The sequence below is a fragment of the Peromyscus leucopus genome, chromosome 12, assembly GCF_004664715.2.
Source record: "Peromyscus leucopus breed LL Stock chromosome 12, UCI_PerLeu_2.1, whole genome shotgun sequence".
Taxonomy (NCBI): domain Eukaryota; kingdom Metazoa; phylum Chordata; class Mammalia; order Rodentia; family Cricetidae; genus Peromyscus; species Peromyscus leucopus.
The window spans coordinates 57,290,475-57,308,699 of record NC_051073.1 but is presented as its reverse complement, the minus strand read 5'-3'; the positions used below and the strand labels follow the sequence as shown (position 1 = coordinate 57,308,699).

General features: G+C 48.8%; 1 protein-coding gene and 1 long non-coding RNA gene across 2 annotated transcripts in view; one reads left to right on the top strand and one right to left on the bottom strand.

Moving 5' to 3' along the window:
• Arhgap31 (Rho GTPase activating protein 31) overlaps window positions 1-14,469 on the bottom strand; it is a 112,297-nt gene extending 97,828 nt beyond the window's left edge. Inside the window, 1 exon segment of the mRNA XM_028881600.2 lies at window positions 13,564-14,469. Coding sequence (XP_028737433.1) covers window positions 13,564-13,663 — 100 coding nt within the window. The 5' untranslated portion in view covers window positions 13,664-14,469.
• On the top strand, window positions 11,995-17,613 carry LOC119088791. Its single transcript, XR_005092520.1, has 3 exons — window positions 11,995-12,527; window positions 12,851-12,937; window positions 16,718-17,613. It is a non-coding gene; the product is annotated as an uncharacterized LOC119088791 (long non-coding RNA).
• Window positions 17,614-18,225: the final 612 nt, after the last annotated feature.

Sequence of the window (18,225 nt, the reverse complement as noted above, 5' to 3'; positions counted from 1 at the left end):
TCCTTTTACCAGCTTAGAGCTTGGATTAACATCACACAGTTACCAGGTGTTGGGGTTGGCGAAGATCTCAGAGTTTGTTGGGGAATCTCGGTGCCTTGCCTTCAGCTCTAATCCCTGGAATCTTTGTAAGCCATGCTTAAGTTGAAGACCTGGAGGTGGAGACAGTGTCCTAGAGATAGGCCAGGTCAAATCCTGTGGGTCTTTCCAGCTGTGGGAAGAGTGACTGTGTGACCGGAAGAATGGTCAGAAAGCCAAGTGTCACTGGCTTTAAAGAAGAAGGGTCCAGAAGCCAAGGAATGTGAGTAGCTTCCAGAAGGTGCAAAGGTAAGGAAATGGATTCTTTCCCAGCACCCTAGAGAGGAAAACACTCCTGGCACGTGGTGAGACACGTGTCGGGTCGGACTTCCAGAACTGAAAGGTAGTGCTCCAGATTTATGTTATGTTGCTAAGTCTGTGGTGAGTGGTTATGGCAGCCACAGGAAATGAGCAGGAGGGGCTACAGGAAGGAGGGCCACCTCAGTGCTTAAAGCTGCTTTTGCTTGCTCACAAGTAACGACACTTGTCATACGCAGCATTTACAACCCATCACTGTCTAGATCACCTTGAATGACCGTCCCCCTTTAAAAGCACAGAGAATACACACACCACCTGCTGTGAAACTGCAGCCATCTGCCTCAGAGGGCGGGACACACCCCTTGGCCTGCCCTATGCAGGCTGTTTCTCCAGCCCAGCAGAATGCACCTACTTCACACTTAGATCCCGAGATCAGCTCACCTTGACGTTGTGGGGCAGAGACAGGCACACGGGAAGGGCCCCTTGCCCTGCCCCCCCATCAAAGATGGACACAGGCTTTCTCTTCAGCGTTTCCCTTCTCCTGAAGCCCAGATGGAAAGAACATGGCTGTCACTGTCATGGCAAAGTCCCACCACAACACATGCCCCCACCCTTATTTGGGGTTTTCTTGGGAGATTACTAAAGAAATGTGAAAACTTGAAAAGTTTGCCACGGTCCCACCCCAACAGACAAGATTCTTAAAGCTGGCTTTTTTTTAGCCATAGGAAGGAAAATTTTGTGTACCTAAGAGACTAAAAGAAGCAGCCATGAGGGACAAGTGGGGTCATGCAGTGTTTGTGCTCGGGGTTCTCGACTTCCACAGCTCTGGAGTTCTAAGGGATGAGGCTGAGCCTGGGTAGGACACCCTGACGCCATGCTGAGGACCACTGCTCACAACTCCGGGAAACCACTAAGGCAGCCCTGGTCCCTTCACACTCGAGAACAACCCAGAGGAGAGGCTGACGTCCTAGGAAAGCAACCCGACAGACTTCCTCCAAAATAAAGCTGGAAAGAAAACTTCAACAACTCCAGACACTCTGTTCCCATAAAAATTTTTAACAGTTTTCTTTTTCTCTTCTGACTTAAAAAAAGTCATAATTCATGTCCCCTGTGGACACTGGGGACAACAGTAAAAGAATTCAGAAGAGGACCATCAAGTCACGTGGTTTCACGTCACGGTGTTTTCCCAGCAGCCAGCTCACTGTGGCTGTACCTGAGATCATCAGGCCATAGCCGCGGGCATGGCCTGAATGGAGCTCATCTAAACAAGCCTGGGAAAGCAGATCCCCGAGGAAGATCCCGGCAGGAGCAGCCAGCACGGCCCCAATCCGCTTTCCGGGCCCACTGGGTGGGATCATGTGTTCCCAATGGAGCCACTTCAGCACCTGGGCAAGCAGCCATTTAAATCTCTATTCTGTGTTCAGTTGGTTTTCAAGGGATACAAGCACGCACACAGGGAATTTAAAGAGGATCTGACTAATCTTTTGTTAACATTAGTTTTGAATTCAATTTTTTTTTTTTTTTTTTTTTGAGACTGAGTCTCTTTGTGTAGTCCTGGCCATCCTGGAACTCACTATGTAGACCATGCTGATCTTGAACTCACAGAGATAGATCTTCCTGCCTCTGTCTTCCAAGTGCTGCTACTGTAGGTGTGCACCACCATGCCCGGTCTTTAAATTAAATCTTGAAAGAATTATATTTTTCTCATTGTAGCTTAAAATTTTTTTAAATTCATATTTCAAAACTCATATTCTCCCTAGGGATTGTATCCCTTTCATTCTGGAGCCAAATCGTCTCTAAGGGCATAAAGGAAAGGGAGGTGGGATCTATGCTCCATTCAAAAGTGCACTTTCGGATGGGGGAATACAGGATGTTCAAAGATGATGTCATAGGTGTATTTTCCTGACCTTACACTGTGGGCCCTGTGCCCCGGTCACTACAGTTTTCAAGCTACTCCCCTGGGGGCCCCAGGCAGGATTCTGTTGTTGTTGCCTCTGAGCATACCTCAGAGTCTTGCCTTTTTTTTTTTTTTTTTTTTTTTTTTTTTTTTTTTTTTTTTTTTTGGTTTTTCGAGACAGGGTTTCTCTGTGTAGCTTTGCGCCTTTCCTGGAACTCGCTTTGTAGACCAGGCTGGCCTCAAACTCATAGAGATCCGCCTGGCTCTGCCTCCCGAGTGCTGGGATTAAAGGCGTGCGCCACCAGAGTCTTGCCTTTAATACTGCTTTCTCTGGAGAGGAAAATGGCCCCTCTCCATTAACACCGAGCCCACGTGCTAGCCATTAGCCAAACAACAAAGGATTTCCCAAATATGGACCCAAAGAGACATATGCACTTTGAAGGCCTCACTGAAGCTTAAATAGCTAATGCTTGTTAAGAAAGCCAACTGTTGATGCCAAACGCTGCTGAGTCCCTAAGTGAATAGCAAGACCAAAGCCAGAAAGAGGAACAGAACTATGCATTGAAGGGGCGGGGCCAACAGGGAGGGGCCGATTTACATGGAAGGACTGACATCATCGTTTCCCAGTCGACTCAGCGTGCAGGAAACAGGTGGCTAAGAAGCGGTGGAAGGGCTACTTAGGGTCACAGGGGCTTGTGGTGCTCCCCATGGGGTGCCACTGGGAACCCACGCGGGAAACTTGACTTTGAAAAACCAGGAGTGGGAACACTCTGTTGTCAGAGTTTTACAGTTATTTCAGACCCCACCGAGGTCAGTCTGGCAATACATGTTAAAAACGGAAGTCTCCATCGCCCACTGCCGGCAAAGCTATGGCTATTTGGGACAGGAGCAGGCAAAAGCCACCGAGAGAAACTCAGTGTCCATCAGATATGGTTGGTGTCTGGCTTCTTCCAAGTCCTGGGTAGGTGGCAGGCACTACAGTGACTGTCTGAGTCGGTCCTCACTTGTCAAATAGAGATAGATAAGGTTGAGGGTGAACGTTTTTTATGGCCCATAGCTACAGACATCAGAAACCCGATTAGCCATGTGTGTTGGCGAACACCTTTCATTCTAGCACTTGGGCAGCAGAGGCCAGAGTGGTTTAGACTCTGGCCAGCCAGGGTTAGTAAGACCACGTCTCAAAATTTTTTTTTTCTAAATTAGTTTTTAAAATGGGGGTGGGGGGAAGGGTTGCCACACAAACCTGGCAACCTGAATTGGATCAGCAGATTCCATGGTGGAAGGAGAGAACCAACTTCCACAATTGTCCTCTGATTACTTCATGCAAATACACAATAATAATTTTTAAAAGAGAGAGAAAGGAAATCAGGGTGGGCAGGATCTTCTCTTTCTCTGAGCGTGTGTGTGCATGTTTGTATTTGTGCAGGTATGTGTGTGTGTGTGTGTGTGTGTGTGCGTGTGTGTGTGTGTGTGTGCACTATGTGGAAGCCAGAGGAGAACCTCAGGAGTTAGTCTTCAGGTGTGTTGTCCATCTTGTTCCTGAGGCAGGGTCTATCACTTGCCTGGAACTCACCAAGTAGTCTAGGCTGCCTGGCCAACAAGCCACAGGGATCCACACCTGGCTTTTTTTTATTTTTTTATTTTTTTAATATGGGTTCTGAGGCTCAAACCTGGGTCCTCATGCTTCCATAGCAAGCACTTTACTGACAGATCTGTCTTTCCAGGACTCTTTTCTTTATTTCTGCTATCCTGTTCCTTCTTTCATTCCTCCCTTCATTTTCCTTAGTTTAGGTTTTAGTTGTTTGTCCTCTTCCTTCTCTTCCTCCTCCCCTCCTCCTCCTCCCCCCCTCTCCCTTCCCCTCCTCTTCTTCCCCCTTCTCTTCCTCCTCCTCCTCTTCCTTCTCCTCTTCCTCCTCCTCCTCTTCCTCTCTCTTCCTTCTTTCTTTTGATAGAGTCTTGCTATGTAGCCCTGGTGGCTTTCTAGCTGCCTTCAAACTTGCAATAGAGTCCAAACTGGCCTCAAAACTACAATATTTCCTACCTTGGCATCCCGAGCACTAGAATTATAGGTGGGTGACGCCAGGACCTGCACAGTTAACATCTATTTTTTTTTTTTTTTTTTTTTTTGAAACCTTATCTTTCTGTAAAACGTCTTATTTTTCTGTGTCCAGGCAAGAAACGGGTACGGGCCCAGGCAGTCAGACCAGTGGCCATTCTTATCCTTGCAGCTGCTATGTGCTGGCCTAATGGTGGAGTGGTTCTCCTGCCCTGGAGACAGGCTCCTGTCTTCCCCATCCCTTAGCTGCCTTTCCAGAGTTGAAATTTCCTCCAGGCTACACAGGCTGCGACCAACCACAAGTATCAGGCGAAGCCACATAGTTTCCTGCCTCTAGACTCCAGCCACCCTTCTCCTCCTCATCCCTCTGCTGTTCCTCACAGTCAGAAGATCTCTGTTTTATTGACTTTCCCAGCTACATAACCTCTGTCCAGTGGCTGTCCGTCCGCTGCTATCTGTGTTAGCATGCCTTGCTTAGACATCCTTTATAGCCCTCACCTCACTCTTTGTACTTTTTCGAAAGCTGTCTTCTTGTCTTTTGATCACCTCTAGGCCAAGACCCATATGAGAACACACATTTCTAAACCCAGTAGTGCGGTGGTTCTCAGCCTTCCTAACGCCAAGGCCTTTTCATGCAGTTGCTCATGTTGTGGTGACCTCCCTCGACCATAAAATAGTCGTTGTTGCTGTTTCATAACTGTACGTTGACTAGTTATGAATCATACTGTAAATATCTGTGTTTTCCAATGGTCTTAGGCGACCCCTGTTGAGAACACTGCACTAGGGTCAAGTGTACTACCATTCCATTCAAATCTTGGTTGCTTTAATTCGAAGTCCCACCAAGCTAGTTTCGTATTGAAAAACCTAGGGATGAGGTTGGACGTGTAGGTCAGTGCTACAGCGTTGGCCTGGCATGTGCAAGGCCATGGGTTGCACACTCAGTATTGACTCCCTGCCTACACACACACACACACACACACACACACACACACACACACACACACACTAAATATTGTTTTTAAAAAGCAGAACAAAACAAAAAGTAAAATCATAACACTCCAGGGAAAGAGATATGCACATGAGTTTCCCAAGCACGGTTGACTTATTTATCTGCCAGCTTTTTCCAGCTGTGGTCTAACATCTGTAACAGTATGAGCTGGTATACAGTACTTTTCAGGGGCATGAGTAACACTCAACCCTCTCCCCACCAAGGGCACTCCGGACCAGCATCAAGCTGTGGGTGTGGTACCAGACAGAGCATGATGTACCAGCCAAGCCTGAACTGGAACAAAAAGTGCCAGAGACTTGATCTCAGAAACCCAATTGGTTCACACCAAGGAGTGAGATGGCAAAAGGCAGTTTCTGCAGAGTTCCATGCACAGCCTGGGTTGTTTTCTATCTGGGACTAGCTGCAAACCCTCATGGGACCATGAAAGAGTCTTGGATTCCTGATAACACAGCTTTGAGCAGAGTCCTCATCATCAGATACCTAAAAGGGCTCCAACACCCACTTCCTAGATAGGAAGATAAATCCTTGATAGATACCAAGCAACGTTCTTGTGCCCACCACAGGCTCACAGAGGCGGGCACAACCTGCTACATCTGTATACTACCTCAGCTGAGCTTGCCGGCTGCCTACCCACACAGCCAAGAACAGCACAGAACAGTGGGCAGAATGGAGAAGTAACTCGGGGCCTCGGACTCTAAGGCTGTGGGTATTTCCAGAAGGAAAAGGCTTGTGGCAGCATTGGTCAAGAAAGGGCCTATGAGTATTCGAAAGCTGGTGGATTTGGATAGTGTGTGTGTGTGTGTGTGTGTGTGTGTGTGTGTGTCTGTGTCTGTGTCTGTGTCTGTGTCTGTGTGTATGTGTGTTTTCAAATGCATGCACAAGATGTTCACAAAGCAGCTTGCAGAGGATAAAGTGCTTCTCAGTCCCAGTTGTTATGACTATTTCTGGTTTGGGTTAAGAGAAAGCAAAACAGAAGATAAAATATTTTGGGGGGGTTATGAGGAATAAAATGGGTTAAGTGCAAAATTATGAATTATTCTGTTCTGGGAAATACGATTCCAATCTAAGACCGTGACCTTGGGTATCTTATAGAGCTGGATTTAAATCCTGCATGTCCCATCTGGATAATCTTGGTGAATGATTTAACCTCTCAGAACTCAATTCTCCTCTATAAAATGGGTGGGTGTGAAAACATCCAATCTTAAAGAGGTTGAAAACATTCCCTGTGTGAACAAAGTGATTGGCACAAAAATTTAAAAACAATATCGTAGTCATTTCTGCTAATGATAAAGAAGCAATATGGTCTTATTTGGAACCCAGCCTTCACACTCTGTCCCTTCTCTCTTTCCAAGAAACCTTCCTTTAATTTCCTCCCCTTCTGCCCGCCCACCCCCCGCCCCCCCCCCCCCCCCCCCCAACCACCTAGCAAACTGTAGCCAACCTTCTTTTTCCAGTGGAGGAGAATTCTTTATTTGAACCTTTATCTAAGGTTGCATCCAGGAAGAGTAGTTCTACAGGGGAGGCTGGCCAGACTCCTAGAGTTCCAGCAGGCTGTGGCCCCGCCTTACATAGTACTCAAGGCCAGCCTTTGGAGAGAGAGGCGCCAAGATCAGTTCAACTCAAGCATGGCCTTTGTGTTGGAGCCTTGGGAGAAATACTTAAGAGGACTGGTCGGCACATGCACTCATAAGATTAATTTGAAGAGTGGGGGTGGGGGGTGGGGAGGGATGCTGCACTTGATTTAAATGTGTGGCGAACAATATGTGGGAAAAGAACTCATTCCACGTCCCTGGCTCCAAGACTGCCCCTGTAGGAACCACAAGAAGGAAGTGGGATCCTGAGACCCTTGGGCCAGAGCGGATAGGCAGCTCCAGCGTGGGCAGTCTGCTCTGGAGGGAATGAGCAATAGGACGCCCTGACCAGGTGGTTTTATCACTACTGTCTTCCAGAAACATTAGCTCCAATACCAGTGGCAGAGTGGGTGGTGGTTAAAGGTTCCCATGCCCAGCCTGAGTCTTGGAACTTTCAGTCCCACCCACTTCTTCCACCCACTGCTCAGAGCCACACATAGCATCGAATCCCAGGAAGGCTTTTTTTTTTTTTTTTTGTAGGGAGGCTATATCCCTGGGGAACAAACTGTCCCTGCAAGTGCTTGAAAATTGTCTTGGTCAACCAAACCCTGGAATTCTCAGTTTTTTCCTCCCTAACAAGAAAGCTTTCAGGGCTAGCCCACAAATGCTGTACAGCACTGATTGGCCTCAAACCCACAACCAAGAGGATAGACAATTGCATCCAACACTCGAGTCTGGGTGGTGCTGGAGAGCTTGTTTCTCTTTGGGGGATGACGTGCGAGTGACCCACAAGCACTCCACTGTCGGGCAGAGAGGTCTCTGGCTCCAGGTAGGTAGGGGAGGAGGGCGCAGGCTTCCTTTGAGGCCATGGCACCAGGACTTCCTGAAGTTGGGAGGCATCTGGGAGGCTGCCAGGGGCTGACAGGGGGGAAGTGAGGGTAAGGCTGTTCCTGTGGTCAAGGAGCTCTTGGCAGAGATCTGAAGAGCCTGCAGAAGGGAGCCGTGTGGTAGGTGGAAGTAGCTGTTTCCATTCTCTGGGTGGGTTGTTCGTTATACCCAGAAACTAAGTAGTCCCTGCTGGCCTGAGGGTTGGCTAGGCAGTTTGCTCTGGGCCTGATTCCTTGCCCCCCCACCCCTTCCAGTTTCACTCTGGCAGTCTGGGGTGGGGATGCCTCTCTACCCTTAAGCCCTTCTGGTTGCTCTTCTGTCTTCACAATGTCCCCCAACAGTGACCAGGCTTCTCTTTCAGTTTTCTGAGGCCTAGAAGTAAGTGGCTGTCTCTGGTCTTTCAAAAGCTGGCTGTATAGCCCAGGCTGGCCTCCAGCTTGAGATCTAACCTAACCCGGCCCTCAGATCTACTGAAGCACTTTTCTATCAGGTTGACATTTGTCTTTTCCACACCTGTGCACTGATGGTCTTCTCAGCAACTCTGGGAAGGCACCGCATCAACTGGATTCTCTCCCAGTGTGGCAAGCAATCCTGCTCCCATTCCCTCTGGGTGGTTGATGAATGCCCTCACTGATGAAAGAGCCTCATTCAGTCTTGGCGGTTGTGGTAGGGTAAATCCAGGCTATTTGGGCAGTAACAGGTTACCAAGTGTGTGTCCTCAGATAGGTGCTTTACCCATATTAACCCACGTGCTCTCACATCTGTCCTATCTATTATCTCTGTTTCACAAGAGGGGAAACTGAGGCCCAGAGGCAGGAAGCAAGCCTCTGGAGGGCCAGTCATTTGGGAACAAGCAAAGTTGAGATTCTAGGCAGGAGAGTTCCAGCAGTCTTAGTGGAAGCCCCCAACCAAGTCCCCTGACTTGGGTTAGGGAATGCTTCTAGAACTTTCCATAGCCGAGACCTGCTTGGTGAGGAATTTGCTGGGGAAAGGTGTGCAAATGATGTGCCAGACCAAGATTAAGCTGCAGAGGATACTGCCCCGTCCCCCGTTCAGCACTAAATCGTAAACAGAAAAGTATTAGCCTTCTTTGTTATGGCCTTGCTCTGTTTATGTCTGTACAGTATCTTGCTATTTAACGGGAGACCAAACTTTTCACATTTTCTCCTACAAATGCCTCTTCAGAGTCAACTGGTGTCTGAAGGTTGATTGGTTTGCATCCCTGAGACTACGCATTTCTGATATCCAGAACCTATCTTTCTTTCCCACTGCATCCAAAACACGGCTGGACTAGAGTTTTGTTTACTGGATTAATAAATAAAGGAAACGAATAAACCAAGCGAGGGAACTATTTAGCTTCAGACATGAAATGAAAAGAAGCGACGACTGATGTTCCCACTGCTCACCCTCATCCTTCGGAACACCAGCAAGCTCCCAGCAAGCTTAGCATTAGATTTGCATCTGTCAGTAATTTGTTATGAACCTCCTCTCACCTCTCAAACTAAATCTACGTTATACCTATACATTCTTTGTTTTATATTAATATACATGTTTTCAGCCTGCTAAGGATGAGAAAAAAATTCCTCAGCAATTAAAAGGTTCACACTTTTCATGGAACATTCAGAGGGGACCCTACTTATGCAGGGAACATGGCCTACAAACGATGCACTTCGTACAGGCTCTTCACCCTGTCCACATACCAAAACCATCTAGGAGAGAGTCTGATTTAGTTAGTCTGAGATGGGCCCTTGCATCCCCTTTTTTTCTTTTTTCTTTGAGAGATGAAGAGAGGATCTGGCCATGTAGCCCAGGCTAGTCTCAAACTCTTAATCCTCCTGCCTCAACCTCCCAAGCCCTGGGACTATAGGTGTGTGCTATCATGTGCAGTGGCATCAACCTTTTAAAAGACTTTCCAGGTGGTTAATATCTGTCACCATCATGGAGTGACGTTAAGGCACTAGTTGAGATCAGACTCGCTTTTCACCAAGGGTAGGTAAAACGAGCAATGATGGATTAGAAAGACAAGGAAGTCAGCCCAGCCCAGGCCGGGCGGTGGTGGTGCACACTTTTAATCCCAGCACTCAGGAGGCAGAGCCAGGGGGAATCTCTGTGAGTTTGAGGCCAGCCTGGTCTACAGAGCGAGATCCAGGACAGGCACCAAAACTACACAGAGAAACTCTGTCTTGAAAAACAAAACAAAACAAACAAACAAACAACAAAAAGTGTGGCCAGCCCAGAGGAGGAAACAGTTTCTGTCCTAGCACCTTTTACTTGTTCCCTGGCTCATGGTCCCACCATCCCCAAGCTCTGCTAGAAGACGCAGAATACTTGGCTCACAAGGGAGAGTTAGGAAATGACCATGAACACATTCCAGGTCTCTGGGTTTCACGCACACCCTAATGCCATCGGTAACAACAATCTGGTGCTGTTTTTAATCACATGGCTGCAAGAAACGACCTCCACATTTGGTGACCGAAAAGAAGGAGGAGAGAAGCAGACTCCTTCCATCAGCAGTAGGGAAGTGATCCCAGATAGGAAGAGAGAATTAGCCGCTTCCCAGGGGAAGCGCTTCAGACAGGGGCAGCAGTCATTCTGCTGGTGAGTGACAAAGGTTCCTGGCAGCGACCTTATGGTCTGCTGTGGGTCTCTTATCAGGTGCCAGTCAAGTGGCCAAAGGCTGGGGGTGTAGCTCAGGGTTAGAACACTTGGCTACCGTTGGGGGATCCCCCCCCCCCCCCGCCTTGATCCACGACACTAGGGATTGAAGGGGGAAAGTGGGGAGGGAGTTGTCACACCAGGCTTCGGGGCTGCGAGGGATGGTCACAGCAGAGTGGAACCTGTCCTCTCTGTGCATCTCTGTGGCTACCTGCAGGAACTGCACACTCATGTGTGTGAGTGTGTGTGTGTGTGTGTGTGTGTGTGTGTGTGTGTGTGTTTCTAAGAAGAGGTAGCTCAGCTTTCATCAGCTTCCCACAGGTGAAGCACCATAGCCGGCCAGGAGTAATACTCATTTCAGGCTGAAAAAGAAAATGTCACTTTTGCACCCTGCCCTCTCTGATTTGTCCAATCGGAGGTGGCAAGGCTAGGCTTGGTGGATTAGGGAAGTAGCTAGCAGCCATCCTTGGTGCACAGCCTCGGCTCCCTTTTCCTCTGGAGCTCTCTTCACTCAGAGCTGCAGCTTCCCCAAATGCAGAGGGCCCAGGCTCAGCCAGCGCTGGCTCGCCAGCTTTGTCCTCCACCCCAGCCTGTGGCTTTGCTGGCTGTCTCCCTTCTTCCTCTGTCTCCTTGCGCTCACAAGTGAAACCCATCGCCCTTCCATTTCTACCTAGGTCCAGTGCCCTGCCCTTTAACCCCAAAGTTCGGTGTCCATGACACGACTCTCGAAAGGTCCTTCCTAGCTTCCTGGTTCCTGGCGACCACTCTGCCAGGAGGATTTACCACCTCCAACACCCTGAGAAGCTCTTCCAAGGTCATGAGCAAAGGGATAGTGCCTTGCTCAGCCTTTTTTCACCTGGGTCAGAATCTGAGTCTTGTCTGTTAACTAATATATGTCTCTATATCACTTTAGAAAAAAAATTATATATTCTATCATAACACACACACACACACACACACACACACACACAAGGAAAACAATGAATTTGGCTGTGTTGGGGCAGAAACTCTATTTAGTCTCATTTCTATAAACTGCTTATTATTCATGGCTCATTCCCACGTCGTACATCCACCATGTGGGGACCAAGAGTGCCAGCCGCCTTTCATTTCAAAACCAAACTCTGTTCAGGTATGTCCAGTCTGAAAAGGTTGCTCATCTGTGGCGGGGCTGTTTGCTTTCTATCCGGGGGCGGGGATCATTAAAAGAGAACGTTGACTTGCACACAGGAGCCAGAAAGAGGTCTGGAGCCTCTCCACCCTTGGTGATGGATGAGCCCTGTGTGTCTACTCCTCTTGGGCCTCCCCTCTCCTTCGCGGAATGGAAAGCACGGAGTACCAGCACTCCGGGTTTTCTACGGAACATCAGTTCCCGTCCTCCTTTCCCATATGAAGCACACACAGAAGTCCAAAACACAAAAACAAGTTGGAAAGAGGAGTTGCCTAAGGGTGCCTCTGAAGTTCTCTCCCAGAGCCTGAGGGTTTTTCAGGTTCTTCCTTAACCTGTGACTATATACGAGTGGGGAATGGCTAGCAGGCCCCTTTTACAGCTCTCACTCTGTGTGTGTGTGTGTGTGTGTGTGTGTGTGTGTGTGTGTGTGTGTGTGTACAACACCCACAGGCAGGAGGTGGCATCCCAGGAGCATGCCCAGCGTACCTACAGGTTAACATGAGGACCCCTGCCAAAACAAGGGGAGACAAACATTTCACTCTTAATTTCAAGCCACCGTGGCTAAGATGTGTACTTGGGCTTCCGTCAAGTTCAAGAAAGCTCAGTCGGGAGTGATTTTGTTTCAAAACCTCTCCGGAGTGTTGTGAAGACTTCAGTGACTTGACTTCAGCGACGCCTCAATTTCGGAGGCGGTTTGGAAACCAGTGGTTCCTCCGAGCTCTAAAATACTAAGCCATTTGTCCTAATAGCACAGCAGCCTCCGGACTCCCGAATACCACAGGAATATCACACCACTGCAAATTACTAGGGGTGCTGAGTCTTCAAAAAGGGGAAGCAAAACAAAAGCTCTGCACTGTTTCTGGGATGCACGCTTGATACAGACAAGCCAGTTGTTTGAGGGAAGAGTTTTCCTGGACGCAGAATCCCTCTGCCCAGATACACGGCCCTAGGTTGACTTTTATTGTTCCTATCTCTGTATAAACACACGGCCCACATAGTGGGCCCTTTTCTCTTTCTCTGAAGCTCCCAGAGAAGCTTTTTTTTTTTTTTTAAATGTCATGGTTAAGTGTAGACTTTATAAGTCGACTTTATAAAAGCAGTCATTTAATGCTCAATTGTCCCAACTTTATTACAAACTTTCACCCTCCGATGGTCTTATTGGACGGAACATAGATGGTTTTCCTTCTGCCTCACCCAACAAATGTTTAAATTGTCTCTGCTGGCTCCTCTTTTTCTTTTTCCAAGCTAACTTTGATTTTTTTTTTCTTTACAGCTTAAACTGTTTTAAAGCCCTCTGACCTTTTTACAACAAACTTCTCGCATGACACACCAAAGGCGAAAACTGAAAACCAAAGAGGAGGTAAAGGGTCTGGTTGGGGGGGTGGGGGTGGGGGGGCAGAGTTGGGGGAGGTACTGTATAGATTTGGCATCAACTCAGAAATACAGAAAATGTTTGTGCAACCACTCCCCCTGCCAGGGTTCCCCGCCCCACCCCCACCCCACTGCCTCCTACCACATTAATAAAAAAGGATGTGGGCGAGCAAAACCTCCGACGCTACAGGAGGGACATTGAAGCTGGTTACAGTAGCACATCCAGAAAAACCTACTGATGACGGCTCCACACTTCAGTCACCCCCCCCCCGGCCCTCCCCAATCTTTCCCTTCCAACACCCAGAGTTTAAGATCAGAGCCTCCCGGGGGTTCAACCTCAGGAATGGCCACAGCCGGTCACCACCACAGCTACACCACCACTCATCAACCGCTCCTATGACACGTCGGAAGGACAGACGTAGCTCCTGAACGTCGGGGTGGCAGGGTTGTGCTTAAGCACAGTGTCGTCCCCCCCCCCTTTTTTTTAAAGTACAGTGAGCGCCTGGAACACATTAACTTGTGAACTTCATCCAACACACCCCAAGAGAACCCATCGCTCTTAAACAAACAAACAAAAAAAAGTGTGTGGGGGGGGGTGAGGAAGGGGTACATTACCATCCTGTCCCGAGCTTTCCAGATACTCCGTCAGGTCACATCCAAACGCACTGGCGGCTCCCTTTCGTTTCAGCTTCTGCTTGGCACCCTTGTTCTTCATGAGTTAGTCCCACAGAGGCTGCCCCTCCGTCTCCGCTCTCTGCTCCGCACCGCTGACGAGGGTTTCGGGGTCGGGTCACCGGGGCAGAGCGGCGCCGCGGGTCGGCATGGGCGCGCAGATCCGGCCGTGCACCGCCCCGGGCGGGTGTCACCTCCCTACTCGGGCTCCCGCGGCGGCGTTTTCCCCGCGCTTCTCCGCTGAGCCTTGCGAGGAGCAGGGGCCGGGGCGCGGCGGCGAGGGGACCGCCCCGGGGCTGTGAGTGTGCTCCGCCCTTAGGCCCGCACTCTTGCTCAGCCTTCAGACCGCTGGGGGACCCCGAACAGCCAGCATCCCGTCCCGTCGCCCGCCCTCGCGCCGTCCCTTTTTTTTTTCCTGTCTTACAAATCCCAGGATCGTCCAGCTCAGGAAGCGCTGGAAGGAAGTCAGCTCGGGAGGGGGGCGGAGGTTGGAAATTTTTGGCAGCTCTGAGTGTGTGTGTGTGTGTGTGTGTGTGTGTGTGTGTGTGTGTGTGTGTGCAGTCGAAGGAAGTAAGTGGGTGGGTTGAGCGGAGCGGGGCTAGGGGGAGAGATCGTGCTCTACCGAGGCGGGTCTGCGAGTCCAGCGATCGCCCAGGGCCGCCCCCGGGAGGAAATCGGCCTCGCGAGGACCCGCGGCCGGCCGCCCGCTTCCTGCCGCCAGTCGGGCTCTGTGCAGAGCGCAGGAGGCGGTGCCGGGCTCTGCAGGGAGGGCGCGGGATGGGTGCTCACGAAGTTATCCTTCTTGACATCCCAGTCCTGACACTTTCTATTTCAGTGCCTGCCTTTCCCCCCTTCAAACCCTTAGTGACATTAACAAAGACTGGGATTGCAGAAACCTGACCAGCGGAGCTTTTCCGTTGGCCACTCCCATCTCTCCTAGCCAGGGTCTGAGGTCCCTGAAGCCCAGACGGCTCCTCTCCCACGCTGAGGTTAGGATACCCTCGGGCGAGAGAGGTGCAGCTTTGTAACCACGGCCCAGGAAGTTATATTTCTAGCTACAAATTCAAGTCACACACACACACACACACACACACACACACACACACACACACACACACACACGCTCGCCATGCCAGCGGTGCTAAATGTGAGAGATTTGAGCAGAGAACCCAGGACTTGAGGGGGCTCTGTCATTTTGCCATTACGCAGAGTACAGTCTCCCAGGTTGTTTTAAAACTTGAGGCGTGTGCTTTCAGGAGGGCATGTTTTTTCTTCGCTTAGTTGGAATTCCTTGAGTTCTGTGTACTCAGCACACAGTGAGCACTCTAAGTCTTGTGCCCTAACAGTTTGAAGATTAGATTAAACTTCCTGCATACATTCAAATCCATATATAGGCTTGAAAGGTAGGGACAGCCATAAAGCTGGCAAAGACATTATGTGTGCAGTATTTCAGTTACTGATTTTCCCCCAAAAGTTACTTATGTATCATCGTGTCAGTTTATGAACTTTGACCTCTGACCTTGTCTCTCTGTCTGGACATAACCTGATAGCCAGCCTACCAAATCTGGCCTACAGATGTGTGTGTGTGTGTGTGTGTGTGTGTGTGTGTGTGTGTGTTTGGAACACATCCTGTTTTTAAAAAATTAGTAGCCAATATTAAAGACTTAAGGTAATTCTTCATAAGAAATCTGGATTTCTGCTGTCTCCTATGAAATAGAAGCTCTGGTTATAGGCAGGACAAGTGTGTTCTCACACAGCAAAGACTGTGGGTGCTAAGACCTGGCAGCCCCCTTTAGAGATGAACCTCCTAGTTTGGAAGTCCCCTCGGCCTGTCTTTGAGCCTTTATACCTGCCTGGCCTCTGCAGCCACTGGAGTCTGTGCCCAGTCCCCAAGCTCCCCTTCCCATCTCTCTCAATGACACCGCCACTGGCTCAGTCACTCTGATGAGACATCTTCAAGTAAGCACTGACTCATTGCTCGCTCTCCTCCGCCTTCCAAGCTAGTCCAGCCCCAAAAGGATGAGTCTTTCACAATGCCTCTCATTTCGGGTTCTTCATGGTCAGGCCTCCTGGGGAGCAGTCACATCCTCCTCCATGGTTAGAATTACCCCCCCATCCCCACCCCCCACCCCGCCTTTGCTCAGTCCAAGCTCCTCCCACCTCACCCATCCTACAGACTAGAAGCCTGATGGGTTCTCTTGAAGCGTTGCTGTTGTTTATAAGCTTGCTTGCTCAAAAATCTATCAATGACTCTCTGTTTCCAATAACCAGAGCAGCAATTCCCAAGCATCCTGTAAGCTGTTTGGATTATTTAATATATTGGCATATTTCTCCTCTTATTTCTTGAGAAGCATCTCTTTGTGGAGCTGTTCACATTTGCTTAGCAGTTTACTTTAGCAAGAGCTTTCAGAGTCTTATTGTTTCTCTCTCTTTTTGCTTACTTGAAGCAGATTCTTTTATAGGACCATGGTGTGTGTGTGTGTGTGTGTGTGTGTGTGTGTAATCAGATTTGGGTTCCAAAGGGTTCTTCCATTGTACTGCGGATTTCCTAGGATGCAAGGGTATACAGTGATAGGGCAGGAATGTTCACTGAAGCAGTAAGTAAACTATCTGGTGATAAGTTATGAATATACTGGAAAAGCGTTTTTTTGTTTTTTGTTTTTTTGCTTACTGACACCTACTGGGTACCTACTGAGGACAGATGGCTACCTAAATCTTCCTCACCATTAATAAGTAGAAACCAGACAAGCAGTATTAATAGATTTTAGCATCACCTGTGGTTACAACCTTTTCTTTACCCAGTTCGCCCATACAACTAGACTGAGTATCAGCAACTTCATCATCCATCTCCCTCTCCAGGTAGCCAATTAAATGCTCTCCTAAGACTCCTTATTCATGATCTGAGTTTCCCGTTCTCAGATCCTGGAGTGTCAGTCGGTTGTCTAGCCAGCTACATTTCTTCCCTACTTCCTTCTCTTCCTACCTCCAGCTGTCCCTGTTTTAAAGGTGCTCGGATGGTATCTGGGGGTGAGACCAAGGGTTGGGGAAGCTCTTCCGTGACAATGCCTTGTGTCTTACCTTGCCCTCTGTACTCTAGGGTTCTGAGGCCAACAAAGGACAGAGGATGACCAGGGTCAATGGACTTCAGAAAGCTGGCACCCCGGGCTCCACTGTCGTACTTCTTGTGCACGGTGCCTAAGTGTATGTTACATTGCCAATGGCTGCCTCTGAAGATCCAGAGGAGGTGGACCAGGCTTTCTTAGAGGGCATGCAAACTGCCGAAGCCACGCTGCCAATCCCTGACAAAGCACAAGTGAAGAACTCTACTTCATGAGAGAAGAGCAATGAACAACGAGAATCGGTTCTCCATCCTGACCAGTCCATTGCCCAGGGCTCCGCCAGCTCCAGGGCTCTGAAAACCAGTGTTGTTTCTAACAGGACTTCCAAGAGTGAGCAGGGACAGTGTTGAGAATGAGCCAGGAGAGATTTCAAAGGGTTTCCCTCATCTCAAATATGGTCTGGAATAGTCTGTCTGTCTGTCTGTGTGCCTGCCTGCCTGCCTACCTATTTCTTTTGGATTCCACACTTGGAAAGCTACATTACTCAAGGTGAGAGCTATGTACATTACTTTGTTCTTCCAACTGAAGAAGTTAAGTAAGTAGGAATTTGGGGAAAGACAGGGTGGAAGAGAAAGGAAATATTAGACAAAGACTAGGTTACAAATGGCCTCCTCTCCTCCTCCCTAGACTTAAAAAGTCTAGATGTAGGAAGGTAGTAGAGTCAATGGCCAAACCAAGTTCCTAAGAACTTGGCACAGGTTAGGGTAAAATTCTCTCAACTTCTCTGAACATCAAGGGCCACACCAGAACTTTCAGGAATAGTCTTTGACAGTATGAAAGGTCAGGCAGAGTAGAACCTGATAAGATGGAAGATGAGTTGTCTACATGTAATATTTGAAACAAGTTCCAAAAGTAAAATTTCCTCACCAGTATTTCGTCATTTTTTAATATCTTTACAGTGAATACTGTCACTTTTTTTTTTTTTTAAATTTGGAGATTTTCTGTGTTCCCTGAATGTTAAAAAACAAAAACAAAAAAAAAAACCCATTGTGACATTTGACCCCCATGCACAGTTTGCAGTTAGCATTTCAGACGCCATGAGTGAGCACAAAACTCACTTGTCCCACTCCACATGGGCCCGGAGGCTGCCAAAGCGCAGCGGGACACTTCCTTCCTGGTCGAGTACCGAGAAGAGACTTCAAGGCCAGAGGGAGAGAGCCAAGTGTCCCTGCTGAATGGCTATTATGCCCACATCAGAACCTACACAGCCCACATCTGAACTCGCACAGGGCCTGGCCTTAGGCTCTGAGTCTGAGTTTGCATCCATTTGGCTTGAGGTCTTTGATCGGCGGCCCAGAGAGAAAAATGCCTGGGCTGTTCTGATTTAAGAGTGGCCCCAGAAGCTTGGCAGGTCTGTCCTGAGTGTCTGGAGGTGTCTTCTGATCCCCCGCCTCCCCGTAGCTACAGCTTGAGATCATTTCTTTTGCTATGTCTTGTCTTTGAGTAGGAAAACCATTCTCCATTGAATAGGGGGAGTTCTCGGGAT